This window comes from Neovison vison, chromosome 5, assembly GCF_020171115.1.
Source record: "Neovison vison isolate M4711 chromosome 5, ASM_NN_V1, whole genome shotgun sequence".
Lineage (NCBI taxonomy): Eukaryota > Metazoa > Chordata > Mammalia > Carnivora > Mustelidae > Neogale > Neogale vison.
The window spans coordinates 121,789,018-121,812,700 of NC_058095.1; the positions used below are offsets into that span (position 1 = coordinate 121,789,018).

Genomic DNA, 23,683 nt, shown 5'->3' on the forward strand with positions numbered 1-23,683 from the left:
GAAGTTTAATGTGAGTCTTGAAAGTCTTGAAGAGTAGTTAGCACTTAGCTTGGGGAAAAGGGGAGGAAAGTAAGAAAAGGATGAAGTCAGGAAGTTCTAGAGGACACAGTAGAGCAAGGTATATTGGCAACAGAACAGGTCTATGTATTAACATCAGTAGATGAGGCTGAAAAGGCAGGTGGGGCCAAAGGGTGAAGAGGAAGGTGGGTTATGGTAAAAAGTTGGAATTTTATCCCTCAGTATAGGGACTGCTGAAAGATTTTCAGCAGAGATTGTCATAATGTGATCTTTGCTTTAAGAGATTATTGTCCTGGGGCACCTGGGTGGCTCAGTCAATTAAGCATCTGCCTTCAGCTCAGGTCATGATCTCAGGGTTCTAGGATCGAGCCCCGCAATCACATCGGGCTCTCTGCTCAATGGAGAGTCTGCTTCTCCCTCTCCCTTTGCTTCCCCCACCGCCCACCCACTGCTCTCTCTCTCTCTCTCTCAAATAAAATCTTAAAGAGAGAGAGATTATTGCCCTAGTCTAGAAAATGGGTTTCAGTGAAAGCAGAGAGCGTGGAGACTAGTTATTTATTACAATAGTTAAGGCAAGAGGTGAGGACCCTGGGAGTTGTCAGAATTTAGGCGAAAATAAAGAGTATGGGTGAGATTGCCTAGAGAAAATGTGCAAAAAGAGAAAGACAAGGACTGGGGTCAGACTCCTGGGGAATTTCAAAGTTAAGCCGTGGGAAGGGACACTGAGAAAGTGTAGCCAGGAGGGCAGCAGGAATGGGTGCTGAATACATAATATCTAGTGCTGGAAGCATCAGGAAAGAGAAGAACTGGAAAGCACCAGTTGGATTTGGCTATCAGTAGGTGACTGGTAGCTGTAGAATGCATTTCCAGTGGAATGATGCATGTGTATCGCAACTTACGGCTTTTTGAGAATGAGTGGGAAATAAGAAAATGAAGTGTAGGCTACTTTTAAGATCTTGGTTGTGAAGAAAAGCATAGAGGATGAGAATAAAGAGTAAAAGAGCTCAGGGTAAAAACCCAAGCCTGTTTACATCAAAGGCACAGCAAAGCAAAGAGAGGAGAGGTTGTAATAATAGGAGTAAAGATTTTTTAAAAACCCAGGCCATGATAAGAAAGTGGGGCACACTCACATGTGACTTTGGGTATTTGAGGAACACTAGGGAGAGGAGGAGAGAGAAGTAAGTGTAGATGTGGTGAGGTTAAATTGTTGGGTTTCAGGGAAGGAAGCTGGATAATTCTAATGAACTCTCTTCTCTGTGAAGTAAAAGCAGGTTATCAGTTGAAAATAATGAGGTCAAGAATTGGAAAGGAATTTTGAAGAATAAAAGGAAGATTTAGAAACTGCCCAGGAACATGGCAGAGGCAGTTGATCAAGATGTATTTTCACAGCAAAAATGTTCAACCCTTAGTAAAAATCATGTGTAAAGCATACTATGACAGTTCACTCTCAGTTTCTAGTCTTTTAGTAGCTACTAGAGAAGTTTAAATGGATATACAAATGAGAACTTTCCATGTTTATTAAGCAGAAGCTAATAGTTAACCCCTAGCCAGTTTTCGGTAGAGGTTCTCACTAGGAATCTGATATTTGAAAGTCTGCATAAACATAATGAGTATATTATTGCCCTACGACTTCAGCAAAATTCATTATTGGAAAATGCTCTGGGAATGTGGGCATTATGCATAAACCGTTAACATTAATATAATCCTAGGACTGTAACCAAGGTTTCAGGCTTCTTGAACTCATCTTCATGCCAGGTAGTAATGTATTAAATAGATAAAAATGTTAAGTAGGTACTTGAACATTCTAAGATGTGTGTGTGTGTGTACACATGGAAACACATGAAAGATATCAGTGTTTAAAAAGCTGTGATAGTTACTAAATTTTTCATTTAGAGAAATAAGGTAGAACATAAAAGAAAAAAACATTTAATCTCATGAGACCTCATTTATCTGTGATCTATCCATCTATTCATGGAGAGAGATTTCCTAACACCAACACAGTTTTAAATGAGGACTTTTTTTTAATGCTCTTCATAATTTTTGCATGACACTTATAAAGAATTGTCCCCTACTAGCTATGAAAATATAAAACAAAATCTAAATAAGAAACTAGGTAATCCTGTTAAGAACATATGCTCTTCGTGATTATAGAGTCAACTTATCAACTACCATGGAATATTCTTGTTCTGGCATTGAAGGGGATGGCCCATCATGGACATACCGCACCACACTATTGATGAAGTTTTTAAAAAGAGCCTAAACAATATATAGACTCTCCTAGATTCCAGAGAGCACTTAGAAAAATAGTGTCTCGAGGGAGGCAAATCATAAGAGCCTCAAATATAGGGAACAAACAGGGTTGCTGGGGGGGAGTTGTGTGTGGGGGAAGGGGTAACTGGGTTATGGGCATTAAGGAGGACACTTAATCTAATGAGGCTGGTTGTTATATGCAACTGCTGAATCACTAAATTCTATCCCCAAAACTAATACTACACTATATGTGAACTATCTTGCATTTAAATAAAATATGGAAAGAAAAAAAAAAGAAAAATAGTGTCTAAGTTTGTGTTGCTGAATGTGATAACACTCAGAGAAACATAACAATATTGTGAAGTTTATCAAATTATGAAATTGAAGAATATCCCTTGTTTAAAATAGCTCTAAGGTCTTAGGTAAAGTTAGGACATTGATGGTCAAGTATATGACAGAATGATTTGTGTTCACCTAAGCTTCTGAGGATAAATATCTTGGAACATGTAATAGTTTGTATTGGTACATTTTACTGCTTTATTATACTTTCCTTCTTAGGAGTCATGTTCTCTGGGGAGTTAATGCTCCTTGTCCATAGATACCAAGATGGGGAACATTAACTTGGATGAATTTTGTAAAGACAATTACTATATTTGGTAAGCTAGTAAGATTTGCCCCAGTAAAGATGATTGCCTCTGGGTTCTGTCTTCATTGGAAGAAAAATGAACATGTTGCTAATTGACCAGATTTCTTAGCCTCTCTTTTATATCACATTGGTTATTAATACCAATAACCTAAAAATCACTTTGGAAATGTAAAGTGCCACCTAAAGGCTCATTTAGCATTGGGTGTTAGGTTTTCAACCTCTGTAACTCACTAGGATAATAACAATCAAATCGCTTGACTCAAACCAGTGGGAAAAAAAACTTTATGTTTTATGTGACATTATAAAGAATAGAGCTTTACATTTGTGAAGTAGTAATAATAGTGCACTTTATTGAACACTTAATTTTGCAGCAGATGTTATTCTAGGCTCTTTACTTACATTAATTCATTTAAAGTATAGTAGCTGTTTACGGAGAGTATAGCCATCTCAGGGCTGTTTGTTCCCTCAATTGAGCCCTGCAGAGTAGCTAGCATTATGGATAATTTATTCTACATCAAGAAAGGTAGCACCTAAATGTTATTATACCTACTTGATAAATTTCATGATGTGTTTAAAATGCAAGTGAGGTGGAAAACACTTGATCTGGATCTATTTCTATAAGCTTCCAAGAGTTTCCCATGATCAATCTAATTCTCTCCTTCAGCATCCACTGGGATGTATGGGAAGAGAAACATAACCTGGGCAAGACATATAATCCTTTTTTAACCTCACTTTTTTCACCTCCTCTGAAAAATAGTGATAAAAATATGCAATTTTATAGAGTTGCTGAGAAGTTCATAGTAGCTGCTCAATAAACATTTTATTCAGTCATTGAATAATTGAAATGCCTGGCACATAGATTCTTAATTAATGTTAATTCCACTTCTTTAGTTTTCTTTCAAGACTTTGATAAGAGCAGCTTCCCTTATTGTCCATCTTTTCAAAGTGATGTTTGCTGACCCTGGACTGCCACCAGCAGCTGCTGATTGGAACTTTCAAACCAAGAGTTGGGCATGCATCCCAAATTCTCTCTCTTGGAAGGAAACCCAAACTGCTTCTTTGCACCAACTTTTTCTTTGAATTAACTCTTTTTCTCTTATATTTCCTTTTAAAATTTTCTTTTCAATTACAGTGTATGTTACTCGTATAATGGATTTCTATATTAGGACTCTTAAAATCAGGCCTAAAATAAAAATCCATAAATCTTTTTTTAAAGTATACTAGTTTTTCCCACAAAATGAAAGAACTGTGTTCCTTTAAGCTAATAGTATTGCCTGCAAAGTTATAAAAATTCCCATCATTTTCTTTAGGCAAAATCATTTTTCTTCACACTTTTGAAGTCCTGTGTTTGTAACAGCCTTCATAAATTGGTGACTTCCGTCCTAGTTCTGACACAAAGCTGTTCAGCCCATCCTGCTGTCAGTGTGCCTGCTGCTTGACATTGACAGGATTCTTGTCGAAACCAGGGATTGCATAAATTAGTGTTTAACCCTGGACAGGCTTTTCTCCTCATTTCAATTCAGCTTTTAAAAGACTGTCACATCCTTATTCATAGATAATGAAGGTAGAAGTTGACTATCATCATACACTTTCTACTTTCAGAGTTTATAAACTATTAAGAATATGTAAACTTTCCTAGTCTTACCGATTTTTCACTAAGACTTAATTAGTAATCCTCAGTTTTACAAAGTCCTGTACAATAATGACATCATCATTGATTGTCTCCTGTCCTTTTTCTTCTAGTCCAGTAGGATCTACTTGCCTTACTTTTTATTTTAATACATTATGTGTGGGGTTGGGTTGGGGAGAGAAGAGGGAAGGAGTTTTAAGTTGCATAAAGTAGTTATGCTTTAAATAATACGGGTGAATTTAGAATTTTTTAAAAAGTTCATTGTTTTACCGTAATACTTTTCAAAAAAGTACATATTCAGTGTTTGAAAAACCTAAGAAAATCTCCTGACTCTGTAATACTTCCTAACTTGTCCTTGTTGTCGTTGTTCCACTGTGGCTCTATGGACAAGGAGAAATAGCTTCATTCTTGAGCAACAAGAACAAAACACATATTTAACAGGGAATAAACATTTAATGTGTTCTCCCTTTGTATAAGATGATGGGCAAATTACTCTCAAGCATTCGTTATCAGTTTCTCTAGCCTGTGTTGAATATCTGAAGCAGGGTTCCTGAATTTCAGTAAATCTAGAAATTATTATAGGAAAATATAATATATTTAATGGCCTTAATTAGATCAGGTCACATATACTGTATGATTTTCCTTTACCTAAGTTGACAGAGATGAGTTTCTCTCCCTTATTATTCTTGGAGAAAATCTTTGTGATTCCTTTCTCTTTCCTTAACCATCTAACCGTCAGAAATGATTGAGAAGGTCTCCTAAACTTGGAAAGAGAATTTTTTTTTTTATAGAATAAGCTAACTCTTCATATACTGAACATTTTGAAATCTCAACATGAGGAAAAGAAATCCATAAATTTAAGCATACTGGGAGTAATTTATATTTCTATAACAGCAAGATGATATTTTATTTCTCTACTAACACTTTGAGGTAAAGGGAATAAATGGTTGAGAATATGAAAATTAGAGTCCTTCTTTTTAGAACCTGATTATAATTAGACACTTACCCACCGGGCACATTGTATAACTCTTGACCTGCATTAATCGATTTAGTATCTATAGAAACCTATGAAATAATTATTAGTATTCCCATTTTACACACAAGCAAAACAACAAATTTAGTTTCAGAGTCATAAAGTAACTTGCCTAAAATCATTGAGTTAGTAAGTTGCAGAGCTGATATTCAAGTTTAACCTATTAACACCATAGTACGTGATCCTGCATTTTACCTGTAAATGAAGATAAATGATACCAAACTACTTGAGGATTTTTGTGTGAGCTTAATGAAGTAGTATATAAAAATATTCAGCATTGTAGTAATTTTGTGCTCAGTGTGTGATATACCAATTGAATTAAGGTATCTTTCAAACATTTAGTTCACTCAATCTTAATTCTTATGAATTTAAAAAAATTTTTAAATTAAGAAATGAAGATGTATGTGGTACAAGTATCAGCTCATATTTCTCAAGAGGCTAGACAGCATTTTCCATAGGGCAGAGAAAAATCAACCTACTCCTTTAACCTACTATTCTCTTGCTAAGAGAGTTTAATCTCACACCAAGACTCTTTTCATCTTCTAAATTTCCCTGGAATCTGGTTTCAAGATTAAATGACATTTTAGTCATCTATTTAGGTGCTACCCTTTTAGATGGTAGTTCCCTAATTTTCACTATGGAAAAAAAAATATCAAAATAACTTGTCCAAAAACTGACTTAAATGTTATAGTTATTCAGAATAAACCAATGGTAATACTGTGCCAAAATAATATCTTTCATTAGTATATGGGTTTCAACTGTGGTTAAGTTTAAGATTTAGATTTAGATTGGGAAAACAATTATTTTCAAATACAGAATGACACAGACTGAGGAGCAGGTTGTAGGGATTTTACTTGATGACAAGCACAATACGAACAAGAAGTGATTGGGCAGCTGCTAAAAACGTTAAAACAAGGTTAGATTACACTTTCAGATTATACAGAGTTTGCTCATCACGGGAAATAATAGTATTGTGTTCCAAGCAGACCCTACTTGGAATGTTATTCTGAAAACTAGGTTACATAGAAGAGTAAATATTAAAATGCATAAAGGAAAAGATGATCAGGATGATGGGTGATTCTGGAAATAATGGTATTTGACAAGTGATTCCAAGAGTTGAGTCTTTTAATTCTAGAAAACAGAAAACTAATACTTGTTCTAAAATGGCTTATAGTCTTTCATATGGCTCAGTGAGAAAATGTAGGTAGAAATGCAGATTTGTCCTTTGTTGTACAGGACACAGAGCAGTGGAGCTGGTGCCTGAGGAAGCCTGAGTCCCTCTCACCAGAGTTCTCTGAAGGTGGTGGGTGGATCTTGAACCGTGGACACCAGATCACTGGCTCCTGGGCTACTTCACATTTCTAAAACTGTGGCTTTGCTAACCAGCCTGTTAATTGATAAAGGTTTCTAAACATCTGTTATCATTATGTTTCACCAAAGAGAAATATTTTTAGTTCATTATGCAGACTTTGTTAGTGTGGGTTTTTAGGTGTGAATGGAATTTAAATGGAGAATGATGTTCGTCACATTGGGTGCTATCTGCTTTAAGATTTAAATGTTTAATTCTTTTCCTATTAGTCTTATGTTCCTTTACTTTCACTAAGTGGGTGAAAACATCAGCAGTGATTTTATTTCTGTGTTGTTAGGCATGACAGTTCTTTTCTTATAGTAATATAAAGCATGTCAAATCATGTGTCCCATCCCCAATCCAACCCTCAGTACTTTTTAATGGCAAAGATCTGGTCTGTATTTCATCAATTTGACATGAAAGTTTGTTTTGGTTTGGTTTGGTTTTTTCTATCTCTGTTTCTTAAATCTGTATTGCAGGTCACTGTAGCATACTGGAACCACTCTCCGGTGGTCAGTTATAATATCCATTGGGCTGACTTTTAGAGAAAGAAGTAGTTTGGCATGATGGTGCAGTAATTATTACTTTCAGAGAAAGAGTGAGTTAACCTATCTTAAATTGTATAAGCCTGCCCATTTAAGCTGTAGAAATGATATAAATGATGAGAGTGAAATGATTAACCAGTTGTGATTAATGCTCATATATCTTAACCATAAAAGATTCTAAAACACATTTGTTCAGTTAGCATATTTAAGAAAGCAGTTGTTTTTGCGAAGATAATTTGTACGCATTGACCTGAAAACTTAGCAACATAGATAGGCATTTTCTGTTACTAATCATCATGGCTGTACTTCCACTTTTTAAGCAGTGTTTCTAACTGGTTCCTTTTTATAGCAGTTACCAAAATTCCAAGGGTATGATCTAAAAAGGCAGGATATTCAAAGAGGTTGATCATGTTAACTTATTTTTGGCTTCCTCTTAAAATATTCAGATTTTATGCAAATAGTATCTATAACTTTTGATTGAGTTCAAGAATGCTTCTTTTCTAACTTCCTCCCCCTTTTTTGGTTCTATCTGCCCTATCCGTAATTTAAAAAAAAAAATTAAAAAAAAAAAAGGGGGCGCCTGGGTGGCTCAGTGGGTTAAGCCCCTGCCTTTGGCTCTGGTCATGATCTCAGGGTCCTGGGATTGAGCCCTACATTGGGAATCTCTGCTCAGCGGGCAGCCTGCTTCCCTGCTCTCTGCCTGCCTCTCTGCTTCCTTATGATATCTCTCTCTGTCAAATAAAAAAATAAAATCTTAAAAAAAAAAAGACCTCCTTTCAAAGAAACAAAACCAATGGTAACAATAGAGTGATTTAGAATATTAAATTATTAGTTTTAGTGTATAGATAGTTTTTTAAAAAATTTCCTTAGAAATAAACAGAGAGCAGGTACAAGAATCTTTGCATTGGCTCTTTCATTTTTTCCAGTTGCTTTTCCACTTTCCTTATCTGCCCAAAGCAATTTGAGGAATACTTTAGCAACAAACTTCCTGAATTTTAACAAAGTCTATGGGTCTAGATAGTTTGATTGAAGTGGGCATGTATATTATATTGTCAAAGGGTTCTTTATTTCAGAATAGTAGACAACAAAGAAGGCTTATTTCGTAAACCTTTTATAGGTATTACCTTCTACAGCTCCCCATGTAAATCTCTGAGTTCATTACTTTTTTCTGTGTCAGAAAACTGGGACCAAGAGAAGTTGAGCAATATGCTTAGAAGTGGTAGAGTCTAAACTCAGACTTAGATCTGACTGAAGAGACCGGAATTTCAAATACCAATGTCATGAAGTGTATCTCAAGGAAATCTTGTAGATTGGCATATTTGGGAGCAGGATACTCTCTCTGCCTTGATTTCTAGGCAAGCTTTTGGAATCTGTTTAACCTTCAGCTGAAATAGTCAATGAGTTTTAAAGAGGTGTGTGTTTTCAGAAAACATATATTCATTCTTTGGACTTAGTATTTCAACAAAGATTATGACCAATTAACGATGTTTATGTTAGGACAGAGGCCTCAGGGCAGAGGCCATCCATTTACTCGAAAATGTTCTTGAGCTAGCTATCAGAAAAAATTCAGCAAAACTGTCTGAAGCAAGATATGTAAATATATACTATGTGACGCAATGGAAAGAATTTTGGAGTAGACAGCCCAGGCATGGCCACTTACATAACTTTGCATAAATTATCCTAAGCCTTCTTTTCTTCATCTGTAGAATGGTGAGCTGAAGTAATTCAAAGCATTGTTGGAAGGATTAAATGAGATATAATGCAAAATGTCAGACACATAGTGGAATAAAGATTAGTTCGCTTTTTCTCTGTTCCAAGTTTTAGGTAAACTCGGGTGTGTTTTTGAATGAAAGAGTGTCTATACTTTTATCATTTGCAGTTTAATAAGGGTAACATGATTACTAGCCTCTTTTTCATATTATATTCTCATAGTTAAACTATGGATGCAGCCTTTTGAAGTTTAGTTCAATTTCCTTGGGTGCCTAAGCTGCCAAAAATAGCTTGTTTACTCTATGTTAAAGGGTAGTTGGTCTTAATGATATTAGAGGAAGGACTGTGATGCAAAGTATTGTGTGTTTGTTCACAGAGCTTAGAGTAGAATCTTTGAACTAGGTATTGATTTCCTAATGTCTTATAGAATCGTTAACAGTTTCAATTTTTATGTAACTCTAGAAAATGTAGTCTTCTCTGAAAGGAGAATATCAGAACCACAGTGAAATGTCTCACAGTTATGAAATCCTGCATGATACAGGAACAAAAACATTGTGTTCTATCAGCCATGCATTTTGTAATAGTTGTTTAGTAATTAGATTTTGAATCAGATTTTTTTTGGAAGGGGGGGGTCCAGAATCAGTGTTTTTCTTTTCTGCTGTAAAATATGTGGTTTAAAAAAAATATTCCTGGACATGGTACATGTTAAAGAGATGATCTTAGATCTGCTCTGAAGGGGAGACTATAATTCCTCATTATATTTTATTCTCAAATGGTATCTTATTTTACTCAAAGTTTCAAAAACAAAGAAATAAGTCTATTATAAAATTTACTTATTTTGGTTATATGTAATGCCTTTCTCATATGTTAATAAAACCTGCATTCCCTCCCCCCCTCACACACACACACTTAGGTATGTTTTTAATATCAGATAAGACATTTAGTTCATAGAAGTAGAAAGAAGGGTTTAGGTTTTCTCTGTGGTAGAAGGCAAAGGTGAAAAGGGCTCTGTGCTCAGAGTTAGAGGCCTATGTTTCGGTTTCTATTCTCCCATCACCTCGCTTTCTTCCATTACTCAGGTCAGTCAACCCAGCTAGTTGCTAGAGTACAACAGAGGCTGAAGTAGATGAGGTTTTAATTTTTGTCCCTTAGGGGGTTACAGAGCATGGAGGGACTGAGGAAGAGAAAACCAAGGCGATACTGCTTGCATACACTCACTTAACCTTCGCCCACCTACTTTATTTTGAAATTCTATGTAAAATCTCATTTGAAAGAAGAATGTCACATTTACCCAAAATACTACTACTACTACTAATATATTTTTTTAATTTAATCTGCTCAGATTATCTCCAATTTCCCCTTCCAATTCTGAAATTCACTGTAACTCTGTTCCTCACCCTCATGACGTGGGAGCAGAGTGAAGGGCAGACAGGACTAAGCATCAGAAGACCTGTGTTCTCCCTCAGGTTATGGTACTACTTACTTGAACAAATAATCGTTTCTTAGTTATTTGAATCCAAATAACCCTTCTTTATAGAAACTTCCTGTTTTATAGTTTGTGGTTCTAGACTACCACAAGCCTGGTTTATTTTGTGATAGAGCTATAAATATTCACTTGGAACATATTTCTTAAATGAGAATAATTGGTAAAGTTCAGCGTTGATCAGAATACATGATTCTTGTGGGCTCAGGTGTTACCTGTAATCTTCACAGAAAATAGAAGCTGATCCAGCTTTTACTTTCAATTTTAAGTTACTCTGATATAGTAGAATATTAGTATAATTGATCTAAAACAGATTACTTAAAAATATTTTAAGTTCTACTTTCCGGGTCCATTATGTGATTTTTTTTTTCTTTTTTTGTTTTTGAATGAGGCAGAGATACCTTATTTCACTGTTTGGACTGAGACATAAAATCAAAGGTCAGAGTTTTTCAGTGGAGACGAAGAGGAAATGTTATGAATATCCAAGGTATAATCAAAATTAAGCACAACCTAGAACCAATTCAGAAAGCTCAGTAAACTTCAAAGTGATTTTCACACATTAATTAATTCTTTTGGCATCCCAAGGATGAAAGGAATTTAATTGTCGTATTCTAGTTACTGATAACCACAGGAAGAATCTGAATGGATTGAAAATGTATCATTTTAAGAAGGCAGGTCAAGATATATTTCATCAAATATTACGGACCTACCATATCATCAGCACTATACAAGGCACAAAGTATCCCACTGACATGGCCTGTTTTACAGTCTATTTTTTTTAATGGGCTTTGTTTTTTTAAGAGCAGTACCTCTGAACAGAGGGTACAGAGACTTTTCCTATGCTCCCTGCACTGCCCCTCGCCCCAGCTTCCCACATTATCAGTATCCCCCACCAGGGCAGTGCTTTTATAGTAACTGATAAATATACACTGACACATTATTGCTCAGGGTCCATAGTTAACATTAAGATTCAGTGAGTTTGAACAAATGTATAATATAACACCTACTGGGGCGCCTGGGTGGCTCAGTGGGTTAAAGCCTCTGCCTTCAGCTCAGGTCATGATCCCAGAGCCCTGGGATCGAGCCCTACATCAGGCTCTCTGCTCAGCAGGGAGACTGCTTCCTCCTCTCTCTCTCTGCCTGCCTCTCTGCCTACTTGTGATCTCTGTCAAATAAATAAATAAAATCTTTAAAAAAATATATATATATATATAACACCTATCTACCATAGTAGTATCATAACAGAATGGTTTTACTGCCTGTGCTCTGCCTGTTCATCTCTCCGTTCCCCCTAACCCTGGGCAACCACTAATCTTTTTATTATCCACATAGTTTCGCCTTTATTACATGATGTTTTGGGAAAGCAAGTTTGTCTTTAACTTTTGCTTAGGTTTTATATTAAAATCAGTTTGTATTTCTATAAACTGACTACACTAGCTCCTGAGGCAGATAAAAGGTGGCCTGGAAATTCACAGAGTAAGTAGCTCATATGTGAATCACTGAAGGAGATATCTACTCATGAGTATTTCATTATTCAGAATATCCTAAATTTCAAGGCTTATTGTTGAGAGTACACAGTATGCAGTTCATATACTGGATTATGTTTTTGTAACTACTATACAAATTCTGTTAGAGGGGACTGACTAGAAGAAACATTATTAAGTTGCACACAAAATAGCTATTAAAGGACACATGACAGTATTAAGAAGTTTTTCTAGTTTTTTGTTTTTTTTTTTTTAATGAAGAGAATGGCCATCCCTTCTCCCCACTCTCACCAACCAAATAATCTCTGATTGTCTCCTCACAGAGTTATAGCCATGGGAAAATGCTGAAGCAATTTAAGGCAAGATAATATGAATGTGTCACTGGAACAGAGGAAAATGTAACATTATGGGCAAATAGAGCCCTCCCTCCCCCAAAATTTCCATAGAGAATTTGGGTCAGAGTTCAGGCTTTAGAGACAGAGGCAGAAGAAAAGTTCCAAAAGAAAAAGTGAAAGGGTAGCAAACCCAAACTTCCTGAATTTCAGAATTATTTTCCAGGCTGCCCTGTCACTTACGAGTAGGAAGTTTCTTCCTCCTTCATTGGCCCACCAGGGTTTCTCACTTGGGCACTGTTGGATTAAGACTCTGATTTTTTGTTGTGTGGGCTTTCTTGATGCTTAGCAGCATCATTGGCCTCCACCCCTTAGATGTAGTAACAGCTCCCCCACATCCTAGCCCCTCAGTTTGTAAGAACCAAAAATATCTCTAGACCCTCTAGATGCCAATAGCATGCCTCAGATGTGGCCGCCAAAGATGTCCCCAGACAATGGGGGAAAAAAATCACTCCCAGTTGAGAACCGCTGACCTAGCACATTCCCTCAAATACTGGTTTGTACACTTAGTTGCACTTCACCTTGAAAAATGAGAAAACCCAACTGCTATTTAATGCTACGTACCTTTTACTGAGATATGTTCCAGGTTCCAAGTGACTGACTTACAATGAGCTTTCATACCACAGCTCACTTATAAATGAGGGAGTATGTATTTGTCTATGTTCTCACTCCAGGTGTAGTATACACTGAAGGTGATTCACAAAACAATGTTGTGACCTGTTGAACATGTTTTATAAATGAAGTTGTACATCTCCTTTATGCATTGGTGCTGGGACTCTTCTGTTTTCTTCAAAATATTTCATTCATGCCTAATACCACAATGATTATTGCATTTCGTATCTTCTCATTAAAAGGAACAATAAATTAGTAAATATTGGTATGAAGAGAGGGCACATAGATATTCAAATTTTAGTTATTTAGTATTTTTAAACCAGGTTTAGGTGGTCAAAAGTCTGAGTCCCAATAAAATAGTTCTGAATCTCAAAGGTTGGATGAAAATGACATTGGTCAGTTTCATTTTATGAAAGGTATCACAAGTTTTTTAAAGTATCTTGCCTGAGAGCCAGAAATAAAATGACCCCAGTCTGGACTCTTCCGTGAATAAGCCCTGTGATATGGGAAAATGAGTTCACCTCTCAGGCTTTAGAGATTCCTCGTTTTCAGATCTATGGGGAGGGACAGTCTGTATGGCCTTCCAGGACTATGCCAGCTCAAACAGAATGTTGTTATTTTTCTTTTTTTAAATTTTCAAGATTTTTAAAAATGTTTGTGAACTATGATTTTTAAATTTTTAAAAATGTTAAATATGTTACAGAGTAGCGATACCTAAAGGAAGAAGATAGTTAGAAGGAAAAAATAGGTAAATGCCATCAAAAGATGACTCCAAAGAAACTCGTCCATTAAATTGAGCTATGTATTACATAAAATGGAAAGAGGTACTCATGCAGTGCTAACAATTACTAGCTATGGACTATAGGAAGTAGTTTCTATGGGTGACCAGTTTTGTCCTCGAGTATTCTGCAAGAGAAATATTTAAAAGTTCAAAAAGCAAGACCATGCCTTTGACAATAACTGAAAACCAACCAAGCTGTCAGAATCATTTTTATTTTTTCTCCTACTTTGTATAAAAAGATTGTGAAGACATCAAATAATGTGAAAGAAATCTCATGGTCAGTCATCTTTATAAAACTGTTTAATTGGCTCTGGCTAGTACAGTCTGTGAATCTTTTAAACACAGTAGAGATCGCTTTTCAAATACCAATGCCATATTATATAAGTGCAGCTCCCTCCCTCAGCAAGTGTAGTTTCCTACCTTTAACAGTGTTTTTTATTGATAAAGGATAGATTTTTAGATGTCCTCTAGCCATTTCTACAGCTGAGTGTGGAGAAAAAAAATTCAAATTCCTGAAATAATTACTTCATCTACTACAGTAGCAAATATATTTTCATTCTTCTCAGTTAAATGCAGAGCTTCAAATGTTGTCATGTCATAAAATTAAATAGCTCCTTTTCAAATTTAGCTATAATATTTGACAATCATCATTCAGAACAGCAACCAGAATAATGAAAAATAATTCTCTACTTTCCTGAACACTTTTTAATTTTTCTTCCTGCATTTAATTGCTTTACTAAATTATAGACATAATACCTGACACTTCTAACCATTTTGAGGCTGATTGTTAATGAAAGGGGCGTAGAGAAAGCAAAGCTAATCTGGAACTTTTTCTCTAAAATGTAGTTATTGAGTGATGATAGATTGTCACATTTCTCCATTCTCTTATTTAGGTGATGATGGCCCCTAAGGATGATCACTAATTTTTGGCTGTTGGTTTATTTCTTACACATGCAGACTGAGATGTAAAGATTTAAGCAGTTTCATCTGAATCAAAACCCAAGTTTACCTTAGAAGTATCAGGGCAAGGTCACAAAGTTTTCCTGGGCTTCAGTGTCCTTTGTATAAAATGGAAATAATGGGTTTTTTCTTAAGAATACCATGGAGGATGTCTAATAATGAGAGTTATGTTCGTGCCACATATTAAATATCATTTCTGAATGATGGGATTTGATCAAATTATCTTAGCATCTTTCTGCTTCTCTCAGGTAAAATTGCAGTAGTTGGGTCTGTAAAATTTGAAGAATAGAACTCAGTCTCTTGTATAACTTCTTATGGAATTAATAGGGTCAAAGGAAAGCAATCTTTTGGGAAAGAAGATTCAGAGATAATGTGAGGAGGAGGAGAAAAATTGGGATACATTTCCAAAATCATGCAAATGATTGTGCTCTGCTAATTCAGTTGGAATTTAAACCCTAATTTTGAAATAGATGCTGTTTCTTTCATAAACAAAACTGAAAACTGTTTTTTTTTTCTTTTTTTTTCTGTCTTTAAAAGGGAACATACTTCATAGCTGCTTTAATTTAAAAAAATACTAAAATAACAGGGTGGCAGCACTCAGTAAGAAACCAGTGTGGCTTTGGCTATGTTTCTGTTGCTTCTAAGTTCTTTTCAAATATTATAATTAACTGAATTCTTTCTGCTACTTAATCTGCTTATCCTAATTTTTCATGCTATTCCTTGAGCTGATAGATCTATCCCCTCAGTAAGAAAGAAAATGAGAAGAAAATGGTTTGTGTCTTACTGTGGCCATTGCTATGTCTTGCATGAAGCTTTCTTTATATGTAAATTGTATTTCCTCCTCATTCCAATCCATTATTTTTTCCTGTCTCCAGATGTAAGGTTCTTAACGATGTTGGAGATTTCATCAGATGAGGACAGACAGCTGGTGAACGTTCTCTGGCTCTTCAACCCCTTTTCCATCTTACCAAAATCCCTTTCCATGACAAATACCTAGAAATATTAAGAAGCCCAAATATTCAGGAAAATTTTTATTATAATGCTTGCTTTTCTGTGATTTCACCCCCTTGTGTCAAGTCATTTGGTGAGATAATCATGCTATTATGTGGAAATAGTTTCCTCTTCTAGAATTAAATTTGATTCTGATCTTACCACTGTCAAGTTCATTCTTCTATTATCAATAACCAAAGAGTTTTAACAATGTCCCTGCTTCTTTTTTTTTTTTTTCCTTCCCCTTGCTTCCCTCTGTTATAAAAGTTGACAGATGTGAATCCCAGGGCAGCTTAAGAGGGCATATCAAAATCAGCACCCTAAAGTATTTAACTTAGGAAACTTTAGCTATTCTGAACATGTTTAATTCACGACTCTTTACAAATAGGAGGAAGAAGGCACCTATGACCAAACGCTTGAGTTCCGTAGAGGAGGTGATGGCCAGCCAAGAAGATCCACTCGGCCCACCCAGCAGTTTTACCAACCTCCCCGGGCCCGGAACTAATATGAGAAGGTAAAATTGGCATTGTGAGAAGGCATCTATGTTGAATATGTAAATCTAATTGTTAATAATTCATAATAATATAATAGAAAAAACTGATGTTTCAAACCTTTCAGTTATGAAGTATATAAGATTATACCATGGCTACAATCTACTTTTCCACCAAAACTTTCCCCACAAATGCTACCTCTAACCCTATTTTTTTCTCTATACCCACTTTCTTCTATTGGAGGTGATGCCAATCAGTGAAATGTCTTTAAGTTTGAAAGCAGGAAGAAAATAAAAGGAAACAAAGGACCAGATAATCACCAACTTGAATAATTAAGCTTTTTATTATTTAACTAATTTCAGTCCTTTTTAAGAAAGAGGAAATGTTTTCATAGTGTATCTTCAGGAATTGGGTGAAGATAATGTGATTGCTTATAGAGATGGGATTTGGGGGCCCTGTGCTATTGATCCAGAAACTTTCATCTTAGAGTTTTAGAGAGTTGCTCTCTGAAATCATCTTCAGTAGGAAGGTTGAGAAATATAAGAAAGAAATACTTTTGTCATCTTTAGTAACATTTCTATTTTTTTACTTATGCTAGGACTTTTGAATATTTTGAGAGTTTTCCCATTACAGCTTTAGTTACATATCACTCAAATGACTATGAGAGTATTTTAGACTTAACTGTATCTTTTTTCTCAGTTTCTTCTTTTCACTAACAAGACCATTGAGAATTTTTAAGAAATGGTTCTCAGTTTCTCGTTTCAGCTCTTCATTTTGCTAAGGCTATTATCCATATTGTATTTTCCCCCTGCTAAGTGACCTTCTCAATTTTTCAAACCAGCTGTGGCTTTTTAGCACTTGAAATGCAGCTGGTCTGAATTGAGATATGCTATAAATGAAAAATACATATGAGATTTTAAAGACTTAAGTAAAAAATACCAATAATTTGTATTGTTTATGTATTGAAATGAGACTATTTCTGATAGATTAGAGTAAATAAAATATGTTACTAACGTTAATGTCACCTATTTGTACTTTTTTAAATGTGACTAAAGGAAAACTTAAAATCGCATATGTGTCTCACATTGTATTTGTGCTAGGCAGCACTGTTCCGAAGTCTTCGATCTCCTTCAGCTTTCCCAAAGCTCGTTCACTGGTTACAAATTAGCTCTGTCATCTTAGTGAAGGAATGTTTTCTTCTATGTTCTAGTCATTAGCTCCTTATGAAGTAGTCTGCCTGGAGCGGAAGTCCCACGCTATCTGACTTCTGATTTACCCCAGTGGGCCAGAGTGGCATCTTCTTTGTCTTATCACTGACTTTCCTTCGTGTTTAATACAAGGCCACTGAGTCAACACCCGGGACCTACCGTCCAAATTATCACAGAAGGACTGCTTCACAACGTTGGGCTTTTTTCCGTAGCAAGCACTGACCAGAACAGACTCCAAGTATATGTAAGGACTTCCACAACTTTACATTGTGTGAGATTGAACATCCACTTTGAACATAAGTTCAGGGTGCTTAAAATTAAGGTGAATGAAAACTGGAAGTTCCCTCATAGCTTATTGAGGGCTTCTAAATTGGTTAAACCAATGTTTTAAAATAAAGCCAAAGGTTCTCAACTCCCTGATTGCCTTAGGTTGCCTAACAGTGGATGCAGGACTAGGACTTCTCAGCGATATCCCTAGGCTGCAGGGTAGAAGGTGGATAGGGCCTGGCAGGGCTGGAAGTAGAAAGGCAGTCGTGAGGGTAGGTAAGGCTGCAGCCAGAAGGCTGGAACTCCCATCCTCTCAGCCCTTCTTTAGTTTCTTTCATATGTTTTCTAGACTAGGCTTCCACAGAAAATATCCTCTGAAAAAGAACATACTGCTTCAAGTAAATCAGAAACCGTAGCTCCATGGTAATTATAGCTCGTCAATACTGAATACTATGATGCAGGCTACTTCCAGTCAACTGAAACATTACAATGTTAGTGGTTTTCTCTGTTCCCTAAGTCAAAACGCTTGCTGGCTTTGAATTGTTCTGTTGATGTGGGAAATGTGTGACAGAGATTTTAGATTCCTGACATTGATAAGAAAATTAATTTACTCTGAAAAATAAATAAATAAGCAAAACACATGTGCTCTTGGTTGAAAAAATTAGTAATTTTTAAATTTTAATTTAAACATGAAAGATTATGAAGTAGAATTTTCTTTTTGATATACTACCTTTGAATGGGAGGTTCACCAATAATAAGAATTAGACCTTTTGTTCTTTAAAATATGTTATTCTTGAGAGGAAAGATTTTTTGTTTCCTCATTCCTGGTTTCCATTAACTTAAGTGTTTAAAAAGATAACACATTGTAGCCCGCCATTTAACTTCCCAGCAAATATAAGTATGAATTCTAATATGTGCTGAAATTTTTCTCAGGTTTTGTTATCTAAAATTATTCAATATAAGAAACACTTAAGGCACTTTCTATTCTCACTTAAAAACCCCAATTTCATAGTCATAGTTTTTTTTTTATAATATTTTGGGTACTTTTCTAGATGATGAATGACACATAGCACCTGTTCAGTAAATGTTTATTAAATTAGTATGTTTCGATAAAGTTTTTTGTGTGTAATTTACACATTCTTTGATTGTCCTAAAAAGTTTTCTTTCAAGCCCTTTATCCCACCACCACCTCCTTGCACGTGCATATATACTTCACCCAAGGTGGAAAGGAATCTGGATTCTACTTGGTACTAAGCACATTAATTACTAGCAAAAGCAGGAGATGCCTCGGAGTCCAGGATGGGTGAGAGAAGGAGGTGTTGAGGAGCAGTGTGGGGAAATGGGCCCAGGTCTGGGATAAAGTGGTGGTAAGTCATATCTGAGCCATGAGGGGAATGAGGGCCCAAACTCCAAACTTCTAGTTCCTGGACTTGTCATAATCATCTCAGATAACTCATAAATATGAGCCGATATGGATAGAAGAAATATACATAGTTCTTTAATCCATGAAACTGGCCAAAACTATGTGCATTCGAAGAGGTTTCTGACACGACTAGAGTCCTGGAAACTGGATACCAATTAGTTGGGGCAGGTCTTAGAAATAAATTGGAAGCTTCATTTTCGTGGTGGAGTAGAGTCCCCTGAAGACATTCTAAAGGCCAAAGAACGCTTAAAGAGGGGAAGAAGCAGAGTTCACAGCTTCAGCAGATGTTCGGCATATGTATTGGTGGTGACACAAGAGTGTAGCTTTAGCTATATTGGTGGCAATGAACTTCAAATTAGACTAATATGATCAAACTTAAGCTTAGGCAGTATTGCTGTTGGATATTGGATTACAGCACCAGGAGGGAAAGAAGCTAAGAAGCTCTTGCAGTAGTCAGTCGAGGCATGGTGAGAGTGCCACATCCTGCTGTGAAAAGACAGAAATGACCTGTGTGAGGAGAATCTGGAGCCCCCTAGGGCCACCAAAGTCAAGACACCACAAGGAAAACAGTTTAATGAATGTTGAGTCCCTCTGAGGATTCATTTCTAGTTTCTTGTTTGATGAAAGAACAGCCCTCACAATTTCACATACCTACCAGAAACCTTGAAGCCAAGAGCTAAGCATCGACTACTAAATAAATGTCATGATTTTATTTTCTAAAATACAGGTTTTAACAGCATTTTCAGCTGGTTAAAAAAAAAGACATTTTTTTAATGTCTTTTTTTTTTTTTTAAACAATCTGGTCCAGCGTCCCTTTGTAAAACATTTGAAATCAAGGTCAAGGAAATTATTTCTATAAAGATAGCTGTTGCAGAACCCTCTGATGCCCGCAGGATAGGTTGGCTTCATGTGAGGATAACAGTACCCAAAGCTCTTCATTTTCTGGCCAGGAAACTATTTGCTTTGGAAGAGGTAGGAGCTGCTGGTATGCAGGGGGGCGCTGTGCCATTGCTGGCCCAGTGCACTTTCCCACAGGTGGCTAGAACAGGATGCTGGCACACAGGCTTCTCTCCCCACTTCTCTCAGCTCTGTCTGTGGTCACCCCCCAAAGTACTTCTACTGGAGCCATGCCGGTAAATGTTGGGAGCAGGTCGGAGCAGGCCACAGACTCATGTGAATTACCTGTGTGGCCAGAATCCAGGGGGAAATTGGAGGTGGGTGGGATGGCAGTGGAAGTGGCCCGTGGGCAGACTGTATCTTTTCCAGGTCATCCTCTGTTAAATACCATTGAGTTAATCCAAATTCCCGAAATTGACATGCCAGCGATAATGGGGCTCACAGTGAAAGAGATGTACTCTTAAGAATTTCGGGAAGAAAAATTATTTTCATTTTGCTTTTTGTTTATATTCTGATTTATAGAAATTATGTTTATAAATTAGACAACAGTGTGCAATTTATTCTACTTGGGATCTATTAACATTTATACAAGCACTTCACAGGTACATATGTTTCAGCAGAAGTGTATCTTGAGTACAGAAAAGTCAATTTGAGGATCCAATCTCACTTTTCTCCTCTCTTTTTCAATAGAGTCTTTGTGAAGAAAGGAGCCATTGACTGAAACATCCTGGTCAAGACCTGTTGATAGACTTCCTACTTTCCCTTCAGAATAAGGTGCAGCCATGATGAATATTATTATTGGAGAATGGAAAAGCAGATTTTAGAGGGGAAACAATCCAGCCCACACAAAGAATGGGGGAAAAATTACTAAGTTAACTAGAGCAAGTACCTTCTACAAGTGAAAGAGAATCTTTTCTTCTGCCATCAATAAAACCAATGCGCTGTTATATACATTGTTTTACTGTATGTTTTCTTTGCTGAATAGTATCTTTCTTGTTCGTCTTAATTAATCCCATAGTATAGAATGCAATAACAATCATAGGATACTGAAGTCCCTCCCCCCCACCACCGTAATTACAAGATAAAATGATGGACACAGCTTGCCACATTTCTTGCAAAACAACCTGCAACTGGATAGCAGTTCTTAGTAAGGTAGTAGCTGCTAAATATGATAGCAAAAAGTATTTAAAGTTTGAATGTATTGTTTCCATCACTCAGCTAGCTTTTTCAAGTGTAATTCAGCTCAAAACCAAGCATTCCCTTCCTTTAAAAATTTGTGACAGATCTTTCAAGATGTGTCTGGTTGCTGATAATGGAAAACCCCGTTCAAACCGGCTTAAACACTAAAGGGAATTTACTGGCTCACTGAACTACCAGAAGCTCAATAGTTTTCAGCTGATTCAGGGGGATGCAGAGTTGTCACAAAAGACCCTGATCCTTTGCATCTTTCATTTCTGCTTTCTCTGGCGTCCACTGCACTCTACAGCAGGCTGCCGCATGGGATCATGAGATGGTTTCAACTCCCAGAGCTACTGAGTCCGGGGATGGGCTTAGGGTCACTTCCAGAAGGGCACTCAGAAAGAAAAGAAGTCTTTCTCCTGAGGCTGCATTTGCTCATACTGTGCTACTTCCCTGCCTGTGAACCAATGACTTCAGCAAGGGTCTGTGAATTAGTTTGGGCCTGACCCAAGTGCCCCGACATTACAAGTGGGGGCAGAAGCTTGTTTCCAGACTGAAGAAATGTGTCCACAAGCCAAGGTTCTTGCCAAAGGAGAGGGAGACAAGAACGTCCATTACAGAGAGGAGTATGTCTGAACTACAAACTTCATGTAACATGACAAAGACAATCTTCCCATAGTCTCAGTTTGTGAAGCCAGAAGAGAACAGTTAAAAATAAAGAATAAGAGGAAAGGGGGTGTCGGGGAAAGAAGACAGAGGAAGGAAGGAAGGAGAAAACAAATCCTCTGGCCAAAGTAATTAAGAGAATGTCCTACTTGGCTTTGAAGGAGAGGGCTCAGGCTCTTACTTAGGGCCTGTGAATTCTGCATTTTCTTTATTAACCCACAGTTGATTGTTTCTACAGCATCATAATAAGTGAAAGGATACAGGTGAAAATGACATGGCTAGCAGTGTTGAGTTTTTTGTTTTTCATTGCTGTGCATCATAGTCAACTAGGAAGGGGATGGCTTGGGCATGGTGTTTTTTAAAAGATCTCCAAGTAAACTATAAAATGTGTCCTGGATTGAGAATCAGAGGAAGACCCATGGTAGTTTTAATGAATTTGACAGCTAATAGGTCAATGAGGGAAGAGGCAGAAGAGCTTCAATAGAGGTACTAGTTCTACACACTTTCTTGTTTAACAGATGGAAACAGTAATACCTAATAACACCCAGTGTTCCCTAGAATAGACCCTCAATGGATGCACTTGTGTTGGCTAGTGGTTGTCTGATAGTTCAGTCCCTAAGAACAGTTCTGAATGACAATATGAACAATGTCTGATTTGACCTGAAGATTTCAAGAAAGGTTTAAGTTAGACAGCAAATGGGCCAGCCTCCCTGTGCTCCTGGCTGCTAGTGGCTGCTGGAGCACTGAGGGGAAGGAGTCCATTGCTGACAGAGCATGATATACTGGGCTAACTATACAGAAAAGCTAAACTTCTCTGTGACTTTCTGTTATTAAAGGCCTTCTGTGGGCCTGGATGTGAGGATGGGGTGTGTAATCCTAAAATACTCATTACTCTTTGCAAACTTTTCCTACATGCTAGCATTGGCTTAAACTCTCTTCCTTCATTACTATTTTTAATCTTCACCACAACTCTAGGAGGAACGCATTTCTGTCCCCACTCTGTAGCTCTGGTAGCTCCTTTGGAGAGATCCTCGCTCCAGGACACAAAGTGCAAGTGTTAGAGTCAGGATTCAAAGCAGGCAGTACCCCCAAGGAATTTGGTTAGAAACCCACTCACCCTCCCTCTCCTTTCTTCCCATTGTCCCTCTTGCGGCAAACCCTCCTTTTCCTTTGACTTTCCGTATCCATATTCTTAGCTCAAATTCTTTTTTCTCCTTTCAAAGAAAAAAAATGGCTTTAATTACAGTTCAAAAATTAACGTTTATTTATTTGTTCAATAACTATTTACTGAGACCCGACAGTGTCCTGGGCTGCACGCTGTAAACAAGACCAACACAATCTCCAGTCTTGTGGTACTCATGGTGTAGCTCTCTTTATCAGTTTGCTTTGCATCTGCACATTATCCTTTTTCACATTTCTTCTGTTTATTATAAATGGCATCTCTTAAATGTTTTTTGTTGACTTTTATTTTTGCTAAACATCTAAAAATTACCCATTTATAGTTTTAATATTTTACCTTCTGTTCTCTATTATTTTTTTAATTTTAAAATATTTTCCCCCTCTGGGCTGTGGGTATTAGTTTTCTGAAAAGGATCTTCAGAGTTTGGGGAAGCACCTGAGGCTCCGCCCAGACTTCCAGCACTTCTCCAGGTGGACCTGACGCATGACAT

At 36.7% G+C, this 23,683-nt stretch overlaps 1 protein-coding gene across 4 annotated transcripts in view; it reads left to right on the plus strand.

Annotated features, from left to right (window-relative positions):
- The window catches only part of TDRD3 (tudor domain containing 3), a 171,847-nt gene extending 150,732 nt beyond the window's left edge, over window positions 1–21,115 (plus strand). For 2 of the 4 annotated variants that reach the window (XM_044249844.1, XM_044249847.1), the window contains 2 exons: window positions 16,271–16,396; window positions 20,856–21,115. In XM_044249844.1, the coding sequence (XP_044105779.1) occupies window positions 16,271–16,396; window positions 20,856–20,889 (160 nt within the window). In that variant the 3' untranslated portion in view covers window positions 20,890–21,115. The remainder of the gene's footprint in view (window positions 1–16,270; window positions 16,397–20,855) is intronic. The other 2 variants (XM_044249845.1, XM_044249846.1) reach the window with 1 other exon arrangement.
- Window positions 21,116–23,683: the final 2,568 nt, after the last annotated feature.